We start from the raw sequence: 17624 nt of genomic DNA on the forward strand, positions 1-17624 counted from the left end.
ATCTTCGTGTCTTGTCTTTAAAGAAGAGTTATTAAAATACCTTGGATTTGCTTCAATATAATAAGGGAATGAAATAAAGAGTAAACAAAGATGACCTTGTGTTGATCATAGTTGTAGTTGGGTGATGGGTATATGAAGGTTCAATAATAATGCTCCCTACTTTTGTATAAGTTTGAAATTTTACACAATAAATTTCTTGAAAAACTAAGTATGCAGACATCTGCCGTATACGCTGTTAAAACTGGAATTTGGGGCAATTACATAACTATACATATATATAATTACATAACTATATATATATGTATATGTGTGTGTATATACATACACATTCTGGAGAGAAATTGTATTCAAGACGGAAATGTCAGACTGCGGTTTCACATGAGGCCTCAGGGCGCCGCTGTCGGCCAGTGCAGGGCAAGCGCTGACGCTCGGGATTCCTCAGCCTCCAGTCTGGGATTTCCTGCGCAGCCACCAACACAGAGAGAGGGAAACCTGCTCACGCACTCAGGCTCCTGGCCGGGCAGGCTCTGCCCAGCACAAACGGATTCCCGGCTCCGCCTGTCCTGGGCCGAAAGCTCTTCCAGTGACGCCGTGGATTGCATTTTCTTTGGCTTTCCGGAAAGACTGGGACCCAGCGAGAACTAGAGCGCGCAATGGGAGGGAGCTGCACGCAGAGACGTCCGGCCGGCCGGCGGCAGGTACTGTTTCCCTTCCTGCTGCCTTTGTTCTACCCCGCGCTCTGCGAGCAGATCCGCTACTCCATTCCCGAGGAGCTGGCCAAGGGCTCTGTGGTAGGGCATCTCGCCAAGGATCTAGGGCTCAGCGTCCTGGATGTGTCGGCTCGAAAGCTGCGAGTTAGCGCGGAGAAGCTGCTTTTCAACGTAGACGCGGAGAGTGGGGACTTACTTGTGAAGGACCGAATAGACCGTGAGCAGATATGTAAAGAGAGAAGAAGATGTGAATTGCAGTTGGAGGCCGTGGTGGAAAATCCTTTAAATATTTTTCATGTCATTGTGGTTGTTGAGGATATTAATGACCATGCTCCTCAATTCGATAAAAAGGAAATACATTTAGAAATTTTTGAATCTGTATCTTCAGGTACACGAATATCCCTTGACCCTGCCACTGACCCTGATATAAACACGAACTCAGTTAAAGATTATCAGCTAAGTCCTAACCCTTATTTCTCATTAATGGTTCGAGTTAATTCCGATGGTAGCAAGTACCCAGAGTTATCTTTGGAGAAACCCCTAGACCGGGAAAAGCAGCGGTCCCATAGCTTGATATTGACTGCCTTGGATGGAGGGGGCCCGCCACGAAGTGCCACCGCTCAGATAGAAATCTCTGTCAAGGACACCAATGATAACCCCCCGGTGTTCAGCAAAGACGAATATAGAATCAGCATTAGTGAAAATCTACCCCCTGGGTCCTCCGTGTTGCTGTTGACAGCCACTGACCAGGATGAGGGGGCCAATGCTGAAATACACTACTACTTCAGGAGCACTGCTCAGAGTACAAGGCACATGTTCTCACTGGATGAGAAAACAGGCATGATTAAGAATAACCAGTCACTGGATTTTGAGGATATAGAAAGATACACCATGGAAGTGGAAGCAAAGGACGGAGGTGGTCTCTCTACCCAATGTAAAGTAATCATAGATATCCTAGATGAAAACGACAACAGTCCAGAAATAATCATCACTTCTCTCTCTGATGAGATTTTGGAGGGTTCTCTTCCAGGAATGGTTGTTGCCCTCTTCAAAACACGGGACCGGGATTCCGGAGGAAATGGAGAAGTCACCTGTGATATAGGAAGAGATGTTCCTTTCAAGATTTATTCTTCTTCTAATAATTACTACAAGCTGGTGACAGATGGGGCCCTAGACCGAGAGCAGACTCTGGAATACAGCGTCACCATCACAGCCACTGACAGGGGAAAGCCCCCCCTCTCCAGCAGCACTACCATCACTCTGCACATCACGGACATCAACGACAACGCTCCGATTTTCCACCAAGCCTTCTACGTGGTCCACGTGGCAGAAAACAACCCGCCCGGCACCTCCATCGCCCAAGTCAGCGCCTCCGACCCCGACCTGGGGCCCAACGGCCACGTCTCCTATTCCATCCTGGCCAGCGACCTGGAGCCGCGCGCGCTGTCGTCCTACGTGTCCGTGAGCGCACAGAGCGGCGTGGTGTTCGCGCAGCGCGCCTTCGACCACGAGCAGCTGCGCGCCTTCGAGCTGACGCTGCAGGCCCGCGACCACGGCTCGCCCGCACTCAGCGCCAACGTGAGCCTGCGCGTGCTGGTGGGCGACCTCAACGACAACGCGCCCAGGGTGCTGTACCCGGCGCTGGGGCCCGACGGCTCGGCGCTCTTCGACATGGTGCCGCGCGCCGCGCAGCCCGGCTACCTGGTCACCAAGGTGGTGGCGGTGGACGCCGACTCTGGACACAATGCCTGGCTGTCCTACCACGTGCTGCAGGCCAGCGAGCCCGGACTCTTCAGCGTGGGGCTGCGCACGGGCGAGGTGCGCACGGCGCGGGCTCTGGGCGACAGGGACGCGGCCCGCCAGCGCCTGCTGGTTGCTGTGCGCGACGGGGGACAGCCGCCCCTCTCGGCCACCGCCACGCTGCTCCTGGTTTTCGCGGACAGCCTGCAGGAGGCGCTGCCGGACCTCAGTGACCACTCTGAGCCCACTGACCCCCAAGCTGAGCTGCAGTTTTACTTGGTGGTGGCCTTGGCCTTGATCTCGGTGCTCTTCCTCCTCGCGGTGATTCTGGCGGTCGCCCTACACCTTCGACACTCCTCCAGCCCCGCTGCCTGGGGCTGCTTTCAGCCTGGTGTCTGTGTCAAGTCTGGCCCCATGGTTCCCCCCAACTACAGTGAAGGAACTTTACCTTATTCCTACAATCTGTGCGTTGCCCATACTGGAAAGACAGAGTTTAATTTCCTAAGATGTAGTGATCCTTTGCATTCCACTCAAGACATAGTTTGTGGTGATTCTCCTGGGGCCTTAATTCCACTTCAGAGTGGGAATGATTTGACTTCACATCCTGAGACCCAAACACCGGTGAGTTTCATTTTTTTTGTCTTCTGTAACATTCTACTAGTTTTTTCATATTTGGGACGTACTCTTTCACTCTTACATCTAGAATCATATTTAGAAAATACATAGCTAATCACTGTCTTGTCTTCTCAATGTTCAGTTTTTGCTGAGTACATTTTCAAGACTTTTGTGGTTCATAAATTGCTCTATAATTCAGAAAGAATGTCACTAAATTGGAGATATCTTGTCAAGCTTAGATTAGCAAAACAGAGGCTGTGGTCTTGGCTTCTTACCAAATAAATAAATAAATAAATTTAAATGAATAAATAATAACCTATTCAAATCTGCTGAGATTTAAGTTGAAATTTCCATACCCTATTTATGTCTTTTTTAAAGTTTAATAATATTAGCTACTCATTAAATATCCCAGCAGGTGCTCATTTCAAAGAAACATGTAGTGCAAATGATCTTGTATGTGCATTTGGGTATCTTCATTTATTTTAACAATTTTTAAAACTGTAAGCACTTGAGGGGGCATGGTGAGCGGATCCATGAATTCCTGAAATTGCATGTAAAGTTACAGATGTATGCATTTTTCTTGGTAGAGGAGTCAACACTTTGATTCCATTGCCAGGTTTCCTATGGGCCCAAAATCTTAATACTAACTGCCCTAGAGGAATTTTTCTCTTCAAGTTTTGGTCCTTCTGGCTTTCCTTTTACTTTTCTTGGTGCTCAAATTGTACTCTTTCCCAACCCTTTTTTCTCTACATTGCAAGATAAGGAATTTTCAAGACAGCCAATGAAATGCTATTGTGTTCTGTGCTCAATCTCTGTCTCTGATTGTCTGATATACAATCTTTGAAGACAAAAGGTAAAATCTTTGAAGAGTTCTATACTTGGGGGCATAGGGACATAAACGTTTCTGAACAACCTGTTCTCTCTGCATGAAAGAAGTCAACCTCCAAACTCCTCATCTTTGAGGAAAGAACTACTACTGGGTTGGTGGGGATGTACAACCGAAGATGTGTACGCCACTTTACTTTGGGCTTCCATACAACATGCAAAGAAGAGATTATTTATATAGGCATCCCTGGTGAAAACAGGTCATTTGACATAAATACGTATTTTTCAAAAACCTACATCACTATTTCTAACTCCGGTTTTTAAAATTGTAGCACTTGTATTTCTCTTCCCAGTGCAATACAGACATGTTCCTTTTAGTTTGTGATTACCAGCTCAACTCATTTAAATAGGTCAAGTTAACTTCTAATAATATATGCCTGTAATAAAAATATATATTTTCAAAAAATTCATTGAGGCTCAGTAAAACTATTTTAGAAAAACTTGAAAACATTTTACACAATCTTAATGCTAAACAAATATAATTAATTCGTTGATTGATCAATCTAAAATTTTAAAATTCTAAGTGGAATTTTAAGGGGTATATCTCATAGTCTCTGTATAAGTGTCTACTAAACACAGTTGGACCATTTAAATCAGAATTTCAAATAAAATTGTAAGAATTTTCTGAATATAGCTAGAAGCTCATAGAAAAGAAAGTAAGCATTACTTACCTTTTAAAGTGGATATATTTCTATTGGAAAAATTAGTGTTGCAAATATATATTCAATCAACTATTATCATTTAATACTTTGAGGTACTTTTATTCCACCGAGTAAGAAAACTACAAATAGTAGTTGATTTAAGGATGTCAGTTGAGGAACCAAAGAAGTAATGTAAAATAAAATAAAATATACAACAAAAAATAGAGTAGCGTTTGTTTTCTATTGCATACACAGTGGGTGCAGTAACTTCTGAGGACTCTGAGCGCCGCTGTTCACCCATTAGGAGAGAACCGCAGCCAGCGCTCAATCCGGATTCTCAGGACTCCCAACTACACAAAGCTCCAGAGTCCCTGCAAACAGGCTCCAGGGATGCAGCGAAACTCACTCCAGAATTTAAGGTGCGCAGGCTGCAGAGACTCCCTGCTGCCAGAGAAAGAAAAAGGACCCAGCCAAAACACACAGCGTGCCCAGTGAGGACTTAGCGAGAATTCCGTCACCAGACAACAATGGCCGCTCAAAGGAATAGCTCCGACCGCAGCGCGCTGGTCCAGCTCTGCCTTTTCCTCTGTATGCCGTGGCAGGCCGAAGCTCGGCAGATCCGCTACTCCGTTCCCGAGGAGTTAGAGAAAGGCTCCTTTGTGGGCAGCATCTCCAAAGACCTGGAGCTGGAGCCCCGGGAGCTGGCGGAGCGCGGAGTCCGCATCGTCTCCAGAGGTAGGACGCAGCTCTTTGCTCTGAATCCGCGAAGCGGCAGCTTGGTCACCGCGGGCAGGATAGACCGGGAGGAGCTCTGCGCTCAGAGCGCGCGGTGTCTGGTGAGTTTTAATATTCTTGTGGAAGATAGGGTGAAACTTTTCGGAGTAGAAATAGAAGTAACTGATATCAACGATAATGCACCAAAATTCCAAGCAGAAAATCTAGATGTAAAAATTAATGAAAACGTAGCTCCAGGAACGCGTTTTCCTCTCCCGGAAGCTGTTGATCCGGATGTGGGCGTGAACTCCCTACAGAGCTACCAGCTCAGCTCCAATAAGCACTTCTCCCTAGCAGTTCAAAGCCGTGTCAATGGCGTTAAGTACCCAGAGCTGGTGCTAGAGCACGCCCTGGATCGCGAGGAAGAGGCAATGCACCATCTGGTCCTAACTGCCGTCGACGGGGGTGACCCTCTCCGATCTGGCACTGTCCTCATCAGTGTGACTGTTTTCGATACAAATGACAATGCTCCGGTCTTCAGTTTGTCCGAATACCGAGTGAGTGTTCCCGAGAACTTGCCTGTGGGCGCACAGCTGTTGACAGTCACCGCCACTGACAGGGATGAAGGTGCCAATGGAGAAGTGACATATTCATTCCGAAAATTACCTGATACACAACTGTTGAAATTCCAACTAAACAAAAATACGGGAGAAATAAAACTATCAGAAAATCTAGATTATGAAGAAACAGGTTTCTATGAAATAGAAATACAAGCTGAAGATGGAGGGGCATATCTTGCAACTTCTAAAGTGTTGATTACAGTAGAAGATGTAAATGACAACAGCCCAGAGGTGACGATCACATCTCTGTTTAGTCCCCTGATGGAAGATTCACCTCTGGGGACTGTTATAGCTCTTTTAAACGTGCATGATCTGGACTCCGGGCAGAATGGGCAGGTCACCTGTTCTATATTGGGGAATCTACCATTTAAGTTAGAAAAATCCATTGACAGTTATTATAGATTGGTGACACACAAAGTCCTTGACAGGGAACAGGTATCTTCTTACAATATCACAGTAAGAGCCACAGATGGAGGAAGTCCACCCCTATCCACAGAAATTCACTTCACCCTGCAAGTGGCAGATATCAATGACAACCCACCCACCTTCTCTCACATCTCCTACTTTACCTATATCCCAGAGAACAACCCCAGAGGTGCCTCTATCTTCTCAATGACTGCACTGGACCCAGACAGTGAAGAAAATGCTCGGGTTATTTACTCCCTGGCTGAAGACACTATCCAAGGGGCACCTCTATCCTCCTACGTCTCCATCAATTCTGACACAGGAGTACTGTATGCACTGCGATCCTTCGACTTTGAGCAGTTTCATGACCTGCAGATGCAGGTGACAGCCACTGACAGTGGGGACCCACCGCTCAGCAGCAACGTGTTACTGAACATATTCGTGCTGGACCAGAATGACAATGCGCCTGAAATCCTGTACCCCGCCCTCCCCACCGATGGTTCCACTGGCGTGGAGCTGGCACCCCGCTCTGCAGAGCCCGGCTACCTGGTGACCAAGGTGGTGGCTGTGGACAGAGACTCGGGCCAGAACGCCTGGCTGTCCTACCGCCTGCTCAAGGCCAGCGAGCCGGGACTCTTCGCGGTGGGGCTGCACACGGGCGAGGTGCGCACAGCGCGGGCCCTGCTGGACAGAGACGCGCTCAAGCAGAGCCTGGTGGTGGCGGTCCAGGACCACGGCCAGCCCCCTCTCTCTGCCACCGTCACGCTCACCGTAGCTGTGGCTGATAGCATCCCGGATGTCCTGGCTGATCTGGGCAGCTTGGAGGTCCCGCACGCCTCTGATGCTTCAGGCCTCACGTTGTATCTGGTGGTGGCGGTGGCCGCGGTTTCCTGTGTCTTCCTCGCCTTTGTCATTGTGCTGCTGGCGCTCAAGCTGAGGCGCTGGCACACGTCGCGTGTGCTCCGGGCTTCTGGAGGCGGATTGGCAGGCTTACCAGCCTCTCACTTTGTGGGCGTGGACGGGGTGCGGACTTTCCTGCAGACTTATTCCCACGAGGTCTCGCTCACCTCGGACTCGCGGAAGAGTCACGTGATCTTCCCGCAGCCCAGTTATGCAGACGTGCTCATCAGCCAGGAGAGCTGTGAGAAAAAGGATCCTCAGTCTTTGTTAGATGATTCGAAGTTTCCAATAGAAGATACCCCTTTGGTGCCAGTGAGTTCTATTTTTGTTCCTTTTCTATCCTTTAAAAATGATGGTTGGTTTTACTTTTAGGTTTGCAGCATGTTGGTGGAAACTTAATTTTTTCACTTTTCCCTCCATTTCAATGACATTTGCTTCTTGCTGAAACATTGAAGAGTAGAACTTGATGGTTATTAAGGCTGATTTGTTTTTACTTTCTGGTAACTATTCACCTAATCCCATGAAGGTTTATTGTAATAGGCTGTTATGAGTAGCTTCACGGAGTCTTGTATTTTATAGTTTTGTTACTGACAGTTCCTAAGAGAGGACTTTCATACAGAAGTGTCTTGTCAATTTGTGTGCTCTCCCGGTGGCTACATGTTGAAATCCTAGCCCCTTAGACAACCCTACCTCTTGCTTTGAAGGCAGGTCTGGTAAGAATAGGTAAATGTCAGAAACAAGTGCATTAGCCTCACTGGAAATCCGACCCATTTTCAATAATATTCTGTTAACAATTCATAACAAAACAATGTGTGCTTAAATTTTTTCAAGTGTAATCATACCTGGTAACACTGCAGCGTCCATTTTGCCTGTGATTCCAATTTCATACTGTCATGTGGGAGACATACCATTTATTTATTTATTTTGGCTAAGTTGGGTCTTCGTTGCTTTGCGCAGGCTTTTCTCTAGTTGTGGCGAGCGGGGGCTACTCTTCGTTGTGGTGCGCGGGCTTCTCATTGCGGTGGCTTCTCTTGTTGCAGAGCACAGGCTCTAGGCGCCCAGGCTTCAGTAGTTGTGGCGCTCGGGCTCAGTAGTGTGGCTCACTGGCTCTAGAGCGCAGGCTCAGTAGTTGTGGTGCACTGGGCTTAGTTGCTCCGTGGCATGTGGGATCTTCCCGGACCAGGGATCGAACTGTGTTCTCTGCATTGGCAGGCAGATTCTTAACCACTGCACCACCAGGGAACTCCCAGAAGACATACCATTTGAATTTTACTTTCCTTGCTCAATAGGGATTCCAGAGAGCCTGTAGAAACAAATTTGGGGTTCTGTTCTCTCTGTACTTTTTGTTAAATTTTCCAGTTTCTAAGGATGAAAAATATATATATATATATATAATTTGGGGAGATAGAGTGGTACATGTTCCCAGGTACAGGGGCAAACATGTGTGCCAAAAGCATTTCAGTGACTCTTTATATAGAGAAAGAAATGTCCACCTGAAACTCTGCAAACTCTGAAATTTAAAGTCAAAATAAACTTAAAGTCAAGAAAGAGATGTCATTTCTGTATGAGATCGGAATACAAGCAGAGAAGTACATAGATTTATAAACAGATGGTCAGTGGAGTTACTGATGAGCCCATTTAGTTAAGTGAAGTTAGTGATGTGTTTGGTTTGATCGCTTATAATTTATTACTAATATTCTTCTAAACTAATATGGTAGCATAAAGTCAAATCATGTCCTAATGTGTTTCAAAATATTTATGAGACCATGACTTTTTTCATGTCATTCAACTTTTGTTCAAGGATATGTCTGTGGAAGGACAGCATAGTTATTATCTTTAGAGTCATAGTTATTAACTTTTATTTTTTAACTTTTAAATCATTGAAACTGTCATTTAAAATTTCTGACCATGAGAGTCAAAATTAGTATGCATCTATTTCAAATAATTCTATTATTTTGAAAAACATAGGTTAAAAAAAACTGCTCTTTTGGCATGGTAACTATTGTAAGCAAATATGTTAAAATATAATTATTTAAAAGCAATATAGGACACCTTAGATGATTGTAATGAATATGACAGTGTTTGTATTCTGTTTCCTAAATATGGGGGGATGGATTAATACTTTTCTAGCCAAATATAAGCCTGGATTGAAGACCAAAAAAAAAAGTTTTTTGCTTATCTTTAGTACTTTCTTTTGTGGATGATTAGTCTTAAAAGCAGCAACAGTGATTGCCTCTGGATGGAAGAACTGGATAGCAGTAGGCAATGGAATAGGAGACCTACTTTTCCCTCTACATTCCTTTGTGCCTTTTAGATTTTGAAAGAAATATTTCTACCTATTCAAAATATATGTAAAATTTTAACATATAAAATATATAATAGTTTTGACCATGTGAAAAAAATGTTTCATGATGAAAACGGAGTCACCGAGGAATAAGATTCAACTATTTTAGCGGCGGTCATCCTGCGTTTAAAGAAAAAGACTTCCTTAAATAGAGCAGAGAAAAACTAAGCTGCCGTTCCACACGGAGCCTCTGGGCGCCGCTGTCGGCCAGTGCAGGGCAAGCCTAGTAGACGCCCGGGATTCCTCAGCCTGTAGCCAGGGATTTCCAGAGCAGCCACCAACACAGAGAGAAGGAAACCCGCTTACACGCTGGGGCTCCTGGCCGCGCAGACTCTCCCCAGCACAAACGGATTTCCAGCCCCAAGCCTGGGGGCTCCGCCTGTCCTGGGCCAAATGCGTTACCAGTGCGCCAGTGTACACTTTCTCCAACTATAAATCCTGGGACCCAGCGAGAACTAGAGCGCGCAATGGGAGGGAGCTGCACGCAGAGACGTCCGGCCGGCCGGCGACAGGTACTGTTTCCCTTCCTGCTGCCTTTGTTCTACCCCGCGCTCTGCGAGCAGATCCGCTACTCCATTCCCGAGGAGCTGGCCAAGGGCTCTGTGGTAGGGAATCTCGCTAAGGATCTAGGGCTCAGCGTCCTGGATGTGTCGGCTCGAAAGCTGCGAGTTAGCGCGGAGAAGCTGCTTTTCAACGTAGACGCGGAGAGTGGGGACTTACTTGTGAAGGACCGAATAGACCGTGAGCAGATATGTAAAGAGAGAAGAAGATGTGAATTGGAGTTGGAGGCCGTGGTGGAAAATCCTTTAAATATTTTTCATATCATTGTGGTTGTTGAGGATATTAATGACCATGCTCCTCAATTCCATAAGGATGAAATAAACTTAGAAATCAGTGAATCTGTCAGTCTAGGGACGGGAACAATTCTTGAGTCTGCAAAAGATCCTGATATTAATATAAATTCACTGAGCAAATACCAACTAAGTCCTAATGAGTATTTCTCTTTAGTGGTGAAAGACAATCCTGAGGGTGGCAAATATCCAGAACTGGTATTGAAGAAGACCCTGGACCGAGAAACGCAGAGTGCTCACCACTTGGTGCTGACAGCCTTAGACAGCGGGGATCCGCCGCGAAGCGGCACCGTTCAGATCCGAATCCTGGTGGTGGATGCCAACGATAATCCCCCTGTGTTCAGCCAAGATGTGTACAAGGTCAGCCTTCGGGAAGATGTGCCCCCAGGTACCTTCGTGCTGAGGGTGAGTGCTACTGATCAAGATGAAGGCGTCAATGCAGAGATCACCTACTCATTCCTTGGTGTGGCTGATACAGCCCGGCACGTGTTCTCTCTGGATTCAGCTACAGGAAACATTATAACTCATCAACCCCTGGATTATGAAGATGTGAAAAGATATGCCATGGATGTAGAAGCAAAGGACCGAGGATCCCTCTCTACACAGTGTAAAGTAATTATAGAAGTTTTAGATGAAAATGACAACAGCCCAGAAATAATTATCACTTCTCTCTCTGATCAGATTTTGGAGGATTCCCGGCCAGGAATGGTTGTAGGTCTCTTCAAAACACGGGACCAGGATTCCAAGGAAAATGGAGAAGTCACATGTATTTTAAGTAGAGACATTCCATTTAAAATTCATTCTTCTTCTAATAATTACTACAAGTTAGTAACAGATGGGGCCCTGGACAGGGAACAGACTCCGGAATACAACGTCACTATCACAGCCACTGACAGGGGCAAGCCCCCGCTCTCCTCCAGCGCTACCATTACCCTACGCATCACCGACGTCAACGACAACGCTCCTGTTTTCCACCAGGCCTCCTACGTAGTGCATTTGGCCGAGAACAACCTGCCTGGAACCTCCATAGCGCAAGTCAGCGCCTCCGACCCCGACCTGGGGCCCAACGGCCACATCTCCTACTCCATCGTGGCCAGCGACTTGGAGCCGCGCGCGCTGTCGTCCTACGTGTCCGTGAGCGCACAGAGCGGCGTGGTGTTCGCGCAGCGCGCCTTCGACCATGAGCAGCTGCGCGCCTTCGAGCTGACGCTGCAGGCCCGCGACCACGGCTCGCCCGCGCTCAGCGCCAACGTGAGCCTGCGCGTGCTGGTGGGCGACCTCAACGACAACGCGCCCAGGGTGCTGTACCCGGCGCTGGGGCCCGACGGCTCGGCGCTCTTCGACATGGTGCCGCGCGCCGCGCAGCCCGGCTACCTGGTCACCAAGGTGGTGGCGGTGGACGCCGACTCTGGACACAACGCCTGGCTGTCCTACCACGTGCTGCAGGCCAGCGAGCCCGGACTTTTCAGCGTGGGGCTGCGCACGGGCGAGGTGCGCACGGCGCGGGCCCTGGGCGACAGGGACGCGGCCCGCCAGCGCCTGCTGGTTGCTGTGCGCGATGGGGGACAGCCGCCCCTCTCGGCCACCGCCACGCTGCACCTGGTTTTCGCGGACAGCCTGCAAGAGGCGCTGCCGGACCTCAGTGACCACTCTGAGCCCACTGACCCCCAAGCTGAGCTGCAGTTTTACCTGGTGGTGGCCTTGGCCTTGATCTCGGTTCTCTTCCTCCTCGTGGTGATTCTAGCCATTGCCCTGCGCCTTCGATGCTCTTCCAGCCCCAGCGCTGGTGGGGGCTGTTTTGGGTCTGTTCTCTGCTCCAAGTCTGGTCCTGAGATTCCTCCCAACTACAGTGATGGAACATTGCCCTATGCCGATAATTTATGTGTGCCTAGGAATCAAACTAATCCGGAATTCAATTTTCTCACATCTCTTGAACATTGTCCTGCCACACAAGATATTCTCAACAAAGACAGCTCTTCAGTGCTATTGGCTAGTGTTTTAACTCTTAGTGTTGAAGCAGATAAGAACACTTTTAAACAGGTAAGTATTTAAAATAATGCTTTTTATATTCCAATATGCCAATATATTCTAATATAGCACTGTTATTTCGAGTTTCTAGATTCCCTCTCTTGATGAAGTTCCTAAAATCTAATTCAAACCTATGGGTATTACTATTAAGACTAAAGTTTACAATGCTGCATTCCCTCTACCACTCAAGTGCATTTTAAGGTAAAATATATAGAGCACTCTCAGGTCAGTTTTTCATGAAATAGAACACCTTTTAATTAAGGATATGGAATACAGTTATATATTTATATTATGGTATTTTAAATGACAACCCTAATGCCATCCAAATTTTCTCAAACATTTTATCTTTATTTTACTCAATAAACATTGGTAAGAATTATAGTCATAATCCTAACTGTTGATTTTTTTGGAACTGTGCTAGTTACACAACCACAAATGCTGTTCCCTTCAGTCAGTAAAAATCAGGAGGAACCAAATCTAACCTGCAAGTTTTCAGTTCCAGTAGTATTTGAATTTTTTTTTTAATTAGCAAGCCTTTTAAATAATCACTCTTATAAGTGCTCTTGGTAAACCTTTAACATCCCATTACATAATACTTTATTGTCTGCAATTTTAAGCTTTACAAATACTTGTGATTCTCAAAGAGGTAAGTGTGATAACTTCAGGAACAGCAACATTAGTTGTTTTTCTTTCTCGTTGCAATAATAAGATTGGGCTCTAGGCGCCGCTGTTCACCAATTAGGGAAACGGGAAGCTGCGAGCTAGAGTCCCTCCCTCCCCTACCTCTACAACACAAAGCAGAGTGAAGTGCATACTCACAGATCGTGATGCTGGAAACTTAAAAGTACTTCTCTTCGCTCTCTAATATATTTTGGATGTACTTGGCGAGTGACTGTGTAGATGCATAAGCTGATTCAGAACCAAACAGCTCAAGAAACCGCGGAATATAGGCTCAGCCACTGCCATGGCGAATCGGCAACTGCTCCTGGACCGCAGCGGGCTGGTGCTACTGTATATTTTCCTGGGGACGCTGCGGGAGTCTGGGGCTGGGCAGATCCGATACTCGGTGCTGGAAGAGACAGACAAAGGCTTCTTCGTGGGCAATATTTCCAAGGACCTGGGGCTGGAGCCCAGGGAGCTGGCGGAGCGCGGAGTCCGCATCGTCTCCAGAGGAAAGACTCAGCTTTTCGCTCTGAATCCGCGAAGTGGCAGCTTGATCACTGCTGATAGGATAGACCGGGAGGAGCTCTGTGAGGCGGTTTCCTCCTGTTTTTTAAACCTGGAGATACTTGTGGAAGATACCCTTAAGATTTACGGAGTGGAGGTGGAAATAATGGATATTAATGATAACGCCCCCAGCTTCCGGGAGGAGGAAGTAGAGATAAAAGTCAGTGAGCATGCAACTCCGGGATCGCGATTTCCTCTTCCTAATGCTAGGGATCCAGATGTGGGAATGAACTCCCTCCAGCGCTACCAGCTCAACCCTAATAATTACTTTTCTTTGCAAGTGCGAGGCACAACGGATGGGGCCAAGAATCCTGAGCTAGTGCTGGAGGGGAGCCTGGACCGGGAAAAAGAGGCTGCTCACCACCTCCTCTTCACAGCCTTAGATGGAGGAGATCCCATCCGCCAGGGCACTGTTTCCATCCGCGTGGTGGTTCTCGATGTAAATGACCATATCCCAAAGTTTACACAGTCTGTATATAGAGTGAGTGTTCCTGAGAACCTCAGCTCCGGAACTCGGGTGCTTATGGTAAACGCAACTGATCCAGATGAGGGAATCAATGGGGAAGTGGTATATTCATTCCTGAATATGGAAAGCAAAGCTTCTGAGATATTCCAGTTGGATTCTCAATCTGGAGAAGTCTTAATACAAGGTTCTCTGGATTTTGAGAAACATAGATTCTATGAGATGGAAATTCAAGGCCAAGATGGTGGAGGTCTCTCCACCACTGCTAAGATGTTGGTCACAGTTGTGGATGTGAATGATAATGCTCCAGAAATAACTATCACATCTTCTACGAATTCAGTGCTGGAAAACTCTCCTCCAGGTACTGTGATTGCTCTTCTAAATGTGCAAGATCAAGACTCCGGAGAAAATGGTCAAGTCTCCTGTTTCATTCCTAACAATATGCCTTTTAAATTAGAAAAGACTTACGGAAATTATTACAAGTTGATAACCAACAGAGCACTGGACAGGGAGCAGGTACAGAGCTATAATATAACGTTGACAGCCACAGATCGGGGAAGTCCACCCTTGTCTACAGAAACTCATATTTCACTGAATGTAGCAGATGACAACGATAACCCGCCCACTTTTGCTCACTCCTCTTACTCTGCCTACATTCCTGAAAACAATCCTAGAGGGGCCTCCTTCTTCTCGGTGACTGCACTCGACAGGGACAGCAAAGAGAATGCCCGGGTCACTTATTCTCTGGCAGAGGATACCCTCCAGGGAGCACCTCTATCCTCCTACATCTCCATAAACTCAGACACCGGCATTCTGTATGCGCTGCGTTCTTTCGACTATGAGCAAGTCCATGAACTGCAGTTGTGGGTGACAGCACATGACAGTGGGAACCCACCGCTCAGCAGCAACGTGTCACTGAGCATATTCGTGCTGGACCAGAATGACAACGTGCCGGAAATTCTGTACCCCGCCCTCCCTACCGACGGTTCCACGGGTGTAGAGCTGGCACCCCGCTCTGCAGAGCCCGGCTACCTGGTGACCAAGGTGGTGGCTGTGGACAGAGACTCGGGCCAGAACGCCTGGCTGTCCTACCGCCTGCTCAAGGCCAGCGAGCCGGGACTCTTCGCGGTGGGGCTGCACACGGGCGAGGTGCGCACAGCGAGGGCCCTGCTGGACAGAGATGCGCTCAAGCAGAGCTTGGTGGTGGCAGTCCAGGACCACGGCCAGCCCCCTCTCTCTGCCACCGTCACACTCACTGTGGCCGTGGCCGAGAGCATCCCTGACGTCCTGGCTGATCTAGGCAGCCCTGAATCTTCCGCCAGCCCCGACGACTCAGGCCTCACACTCTACCTGGTGGTGGCGGTGGCTGCGGTCTCCTGTGTCTTCCTCGCCTTTGTCATTGTGCTGCTGGCGCTCAGGCTGAGGCGCTGGCACACGTCGCGCCTGCTCCAGGCTTCAGGAGGCGGGTTAGCGGGTGTGCCCGCCTCTCAGTTTGTGGGCGTGGACGGGGTGCGGGCTTTCCTGCAGGCCTATTCCCACGAGGCCTGGCTCACCGCTGACTCGAGGAGGAGTCACGTGATCTTCCCGCAGCCCAACTACGCGGACACGCTCCTCAGCCAGGAGAGCTGTGAGAAAAGCGAGCCTCTTTTGATAGCTGAAGATTCAGCTACCGGTTTAGGCAAATGTGATCCTACCAGTAATCAGGTGAGATTTATTTCCTGCCTCCCAATTGTTGATATCTCTGCACAGGTCTTTTAAGTTACTTTTTTCCGAGCCTGTTATAAAATCTGTTTGGGGTGGGGCATATGTTCTTACATATTTAAAGCAAAACGTGAGTTTCTGTAATTTACCTTTCATCAATTTTCAGAAAGCTTTTGTGAAAGACTTTTTTTTTGGTCCTGTCAGCTTCTTTTGTTTGTTTCTTTGTTTTAATTCAAAGGTCCAGTTCAGTTATCATGGCTTGCTTTGTTGTAAGTTGAATTTTAGTAATATTTTTCTATCACCAGTATCTGACTATCAATGTAAACTGGTTATTATTCAAATTAATGATTCGTAAACATCAATTCGACTTCATATTGTCTCCATTGATCTATAATTATATTCTACCATTATTTGTTTTATGTCTAATGTTCATATTTGAGCCTGTTGATTCAATAGCATACTTACTCTAGCTCTTATCTATAATACATATACACACACATTCACACATATACACTTTTACACACGTATGCTTCTCTCTGAGCACAAAACAATTCTGTTTTGATTTTTGGTGGCTGGTAATACATTTAGATCCTGTTGATTATTTCAATTTTGTCTCATTTATTTACCCCACCAAAACAAGACCTACTGACTGCCTTTTAGATATGAGGGTCTCTTGGGAGAGGAAATATAGAGCATACTTTTTCGTCTTAAGTTCTAGACATCTTTTCTACTTCTACAGTGAAGTCATTAGATTGTTCTGAAGAAATAGTTGAATTGTAGAACTGGTGTTCTTTCCTTTTATTCTTTTACTTGTACTTTAGTGTCTGTGTATTGTTGAAGGTTTTTTTTTGTTTGTTTTTTTTTTTAGGAACATGGGCCTCTCACTGCTGTAGCCTCTCCCGTTGCGGGGTGTTTTTTTTTTTTAATGTAGTAAATTCTCCTACAGAAATAGCTTTTAATTTTGATCCAGTCCTTCTCAAAAAGTTATTTTCAAATCTGCTAGACATGCTTCCATTTTTCAGATTTGTTTGTATGGGAACAGTTTGTGAATATAAGAGGTGGAGCGGATACTTAGAACCCGTGAGACTGACTTAGCTGGTATTCCTCTGGAAACTTTTGTTTGTTTTCACTATGCTTAGGAGTCTTGGATTCCTTTTGTCATTTCCTTTGTAAACTCATTTTTTTAAATTTTATTGTAGTTGACTTACCATGTTGTATTAATTTCTGCTGCACAGAGAAGTGATTCTGTTATACATATATATATATTCTTTTTCATATTTTTCCCTGTTATGGTTTATCACAGGATGTTGAATATAGTTCCCTGTGCTATACGGCAGGGCCTTGTTGTCTATCTATCCATCCATATAATAGTTTGCATCTGCTAATCCCAAAATACCAATCCTTTCCTCCTCCACCCCTTCTTCCCCTTTGCAACCACAAATCTATTCTCTAAATCTGTGTGTAAACTCATTTTAAAAATTGAAGTATAGTTGATTTACAATATTGTGTTAGTTTCATGTAAACTCATTTTTTAAATATAAGTATACTCGATTCTTATATTCAGAACCAACTTGTTATTGAAGCCCTGATAGTTACCTAATAATGTGTTATCTGCAGCAATGTTTAGGAAAGTCAAGGGGGGAAGGAAACTTATCTGGGGTATTGATCTCAGGAATCATCTCCACAGTCAATTCAGCTCAGCACTCTCACACCACTTCTAGATATTTGGTGCAAATTACTTGCATGTTCATGTTCCCTTTCAAGATATCCCTTCTCATTT

General features: G+C 46.4%; 4 protein-coding genes across 4 annotated transcripts in view; all 4 read left to right on the forward strand.

Moving 5' to 3' along the window:
• Positions 1-17624, forward strand: part of LOC309819883 (uncharacterized protein) — a gene marked incomplete at its 5' end in the record, with an annotated part of 124909 nt that overhangs the window by 23646 nt on the left and 83639 nt on the right. The window lies entirely within an intron of this gene.
• LOC309820934 (protocadherin gamma-A10) lies at positions 4937-7602 on the forward strand (the record flags this gene model as incomplete). The annotated part of the gene is made up of 1 exon (XM_082651999.1): positions 4937-7602. The coding sequence occupies exon 1, from the start codon at positions 5119-5121 to the stop codon at positions 7600-7602; it is 2484 nt and encodes an 827-aa protein (XP_082508125.1). The 5' UTR covers positions 4937-5118.
• Positions 9862-12477, forward strand: LOC309819605 (protocadherin gamma-B7-like; the record flags this gene model as incomplete). The annotated part of the gene is made up of 1 exon (XM_082649944.1): positions 9862-12477. Exon 1 carries the CDS (start codon positions 10042-10044, stop codon positions 12475-12477), a length of 2436 nt encoding a protein of 811 aa, XP_082506070.1. The 5' UTR covers positions 9862-10041.
• Positions 13418-15879, forward strand: LOC309819600 (protocadherin gamma-A11-like; the record flags this gene model as incomplete). The annotated part of the gene is given in 2 exon segments (XM_082649937.1): positions 13418-15857; positions 15860-15879. Coding segments are annotated over 2 exon segments (2460 nt in total).

Source organism: Grampus griseus (assembly GCF_964374135.1).
Source record: "Grampus griseus genome assembly, chromosome: 3".
NCBI lineage: Eukaryota > Metazoa > Chordata > Mammalia > Artiodactyla > Delphinidae > Grampus > Grampus griseus.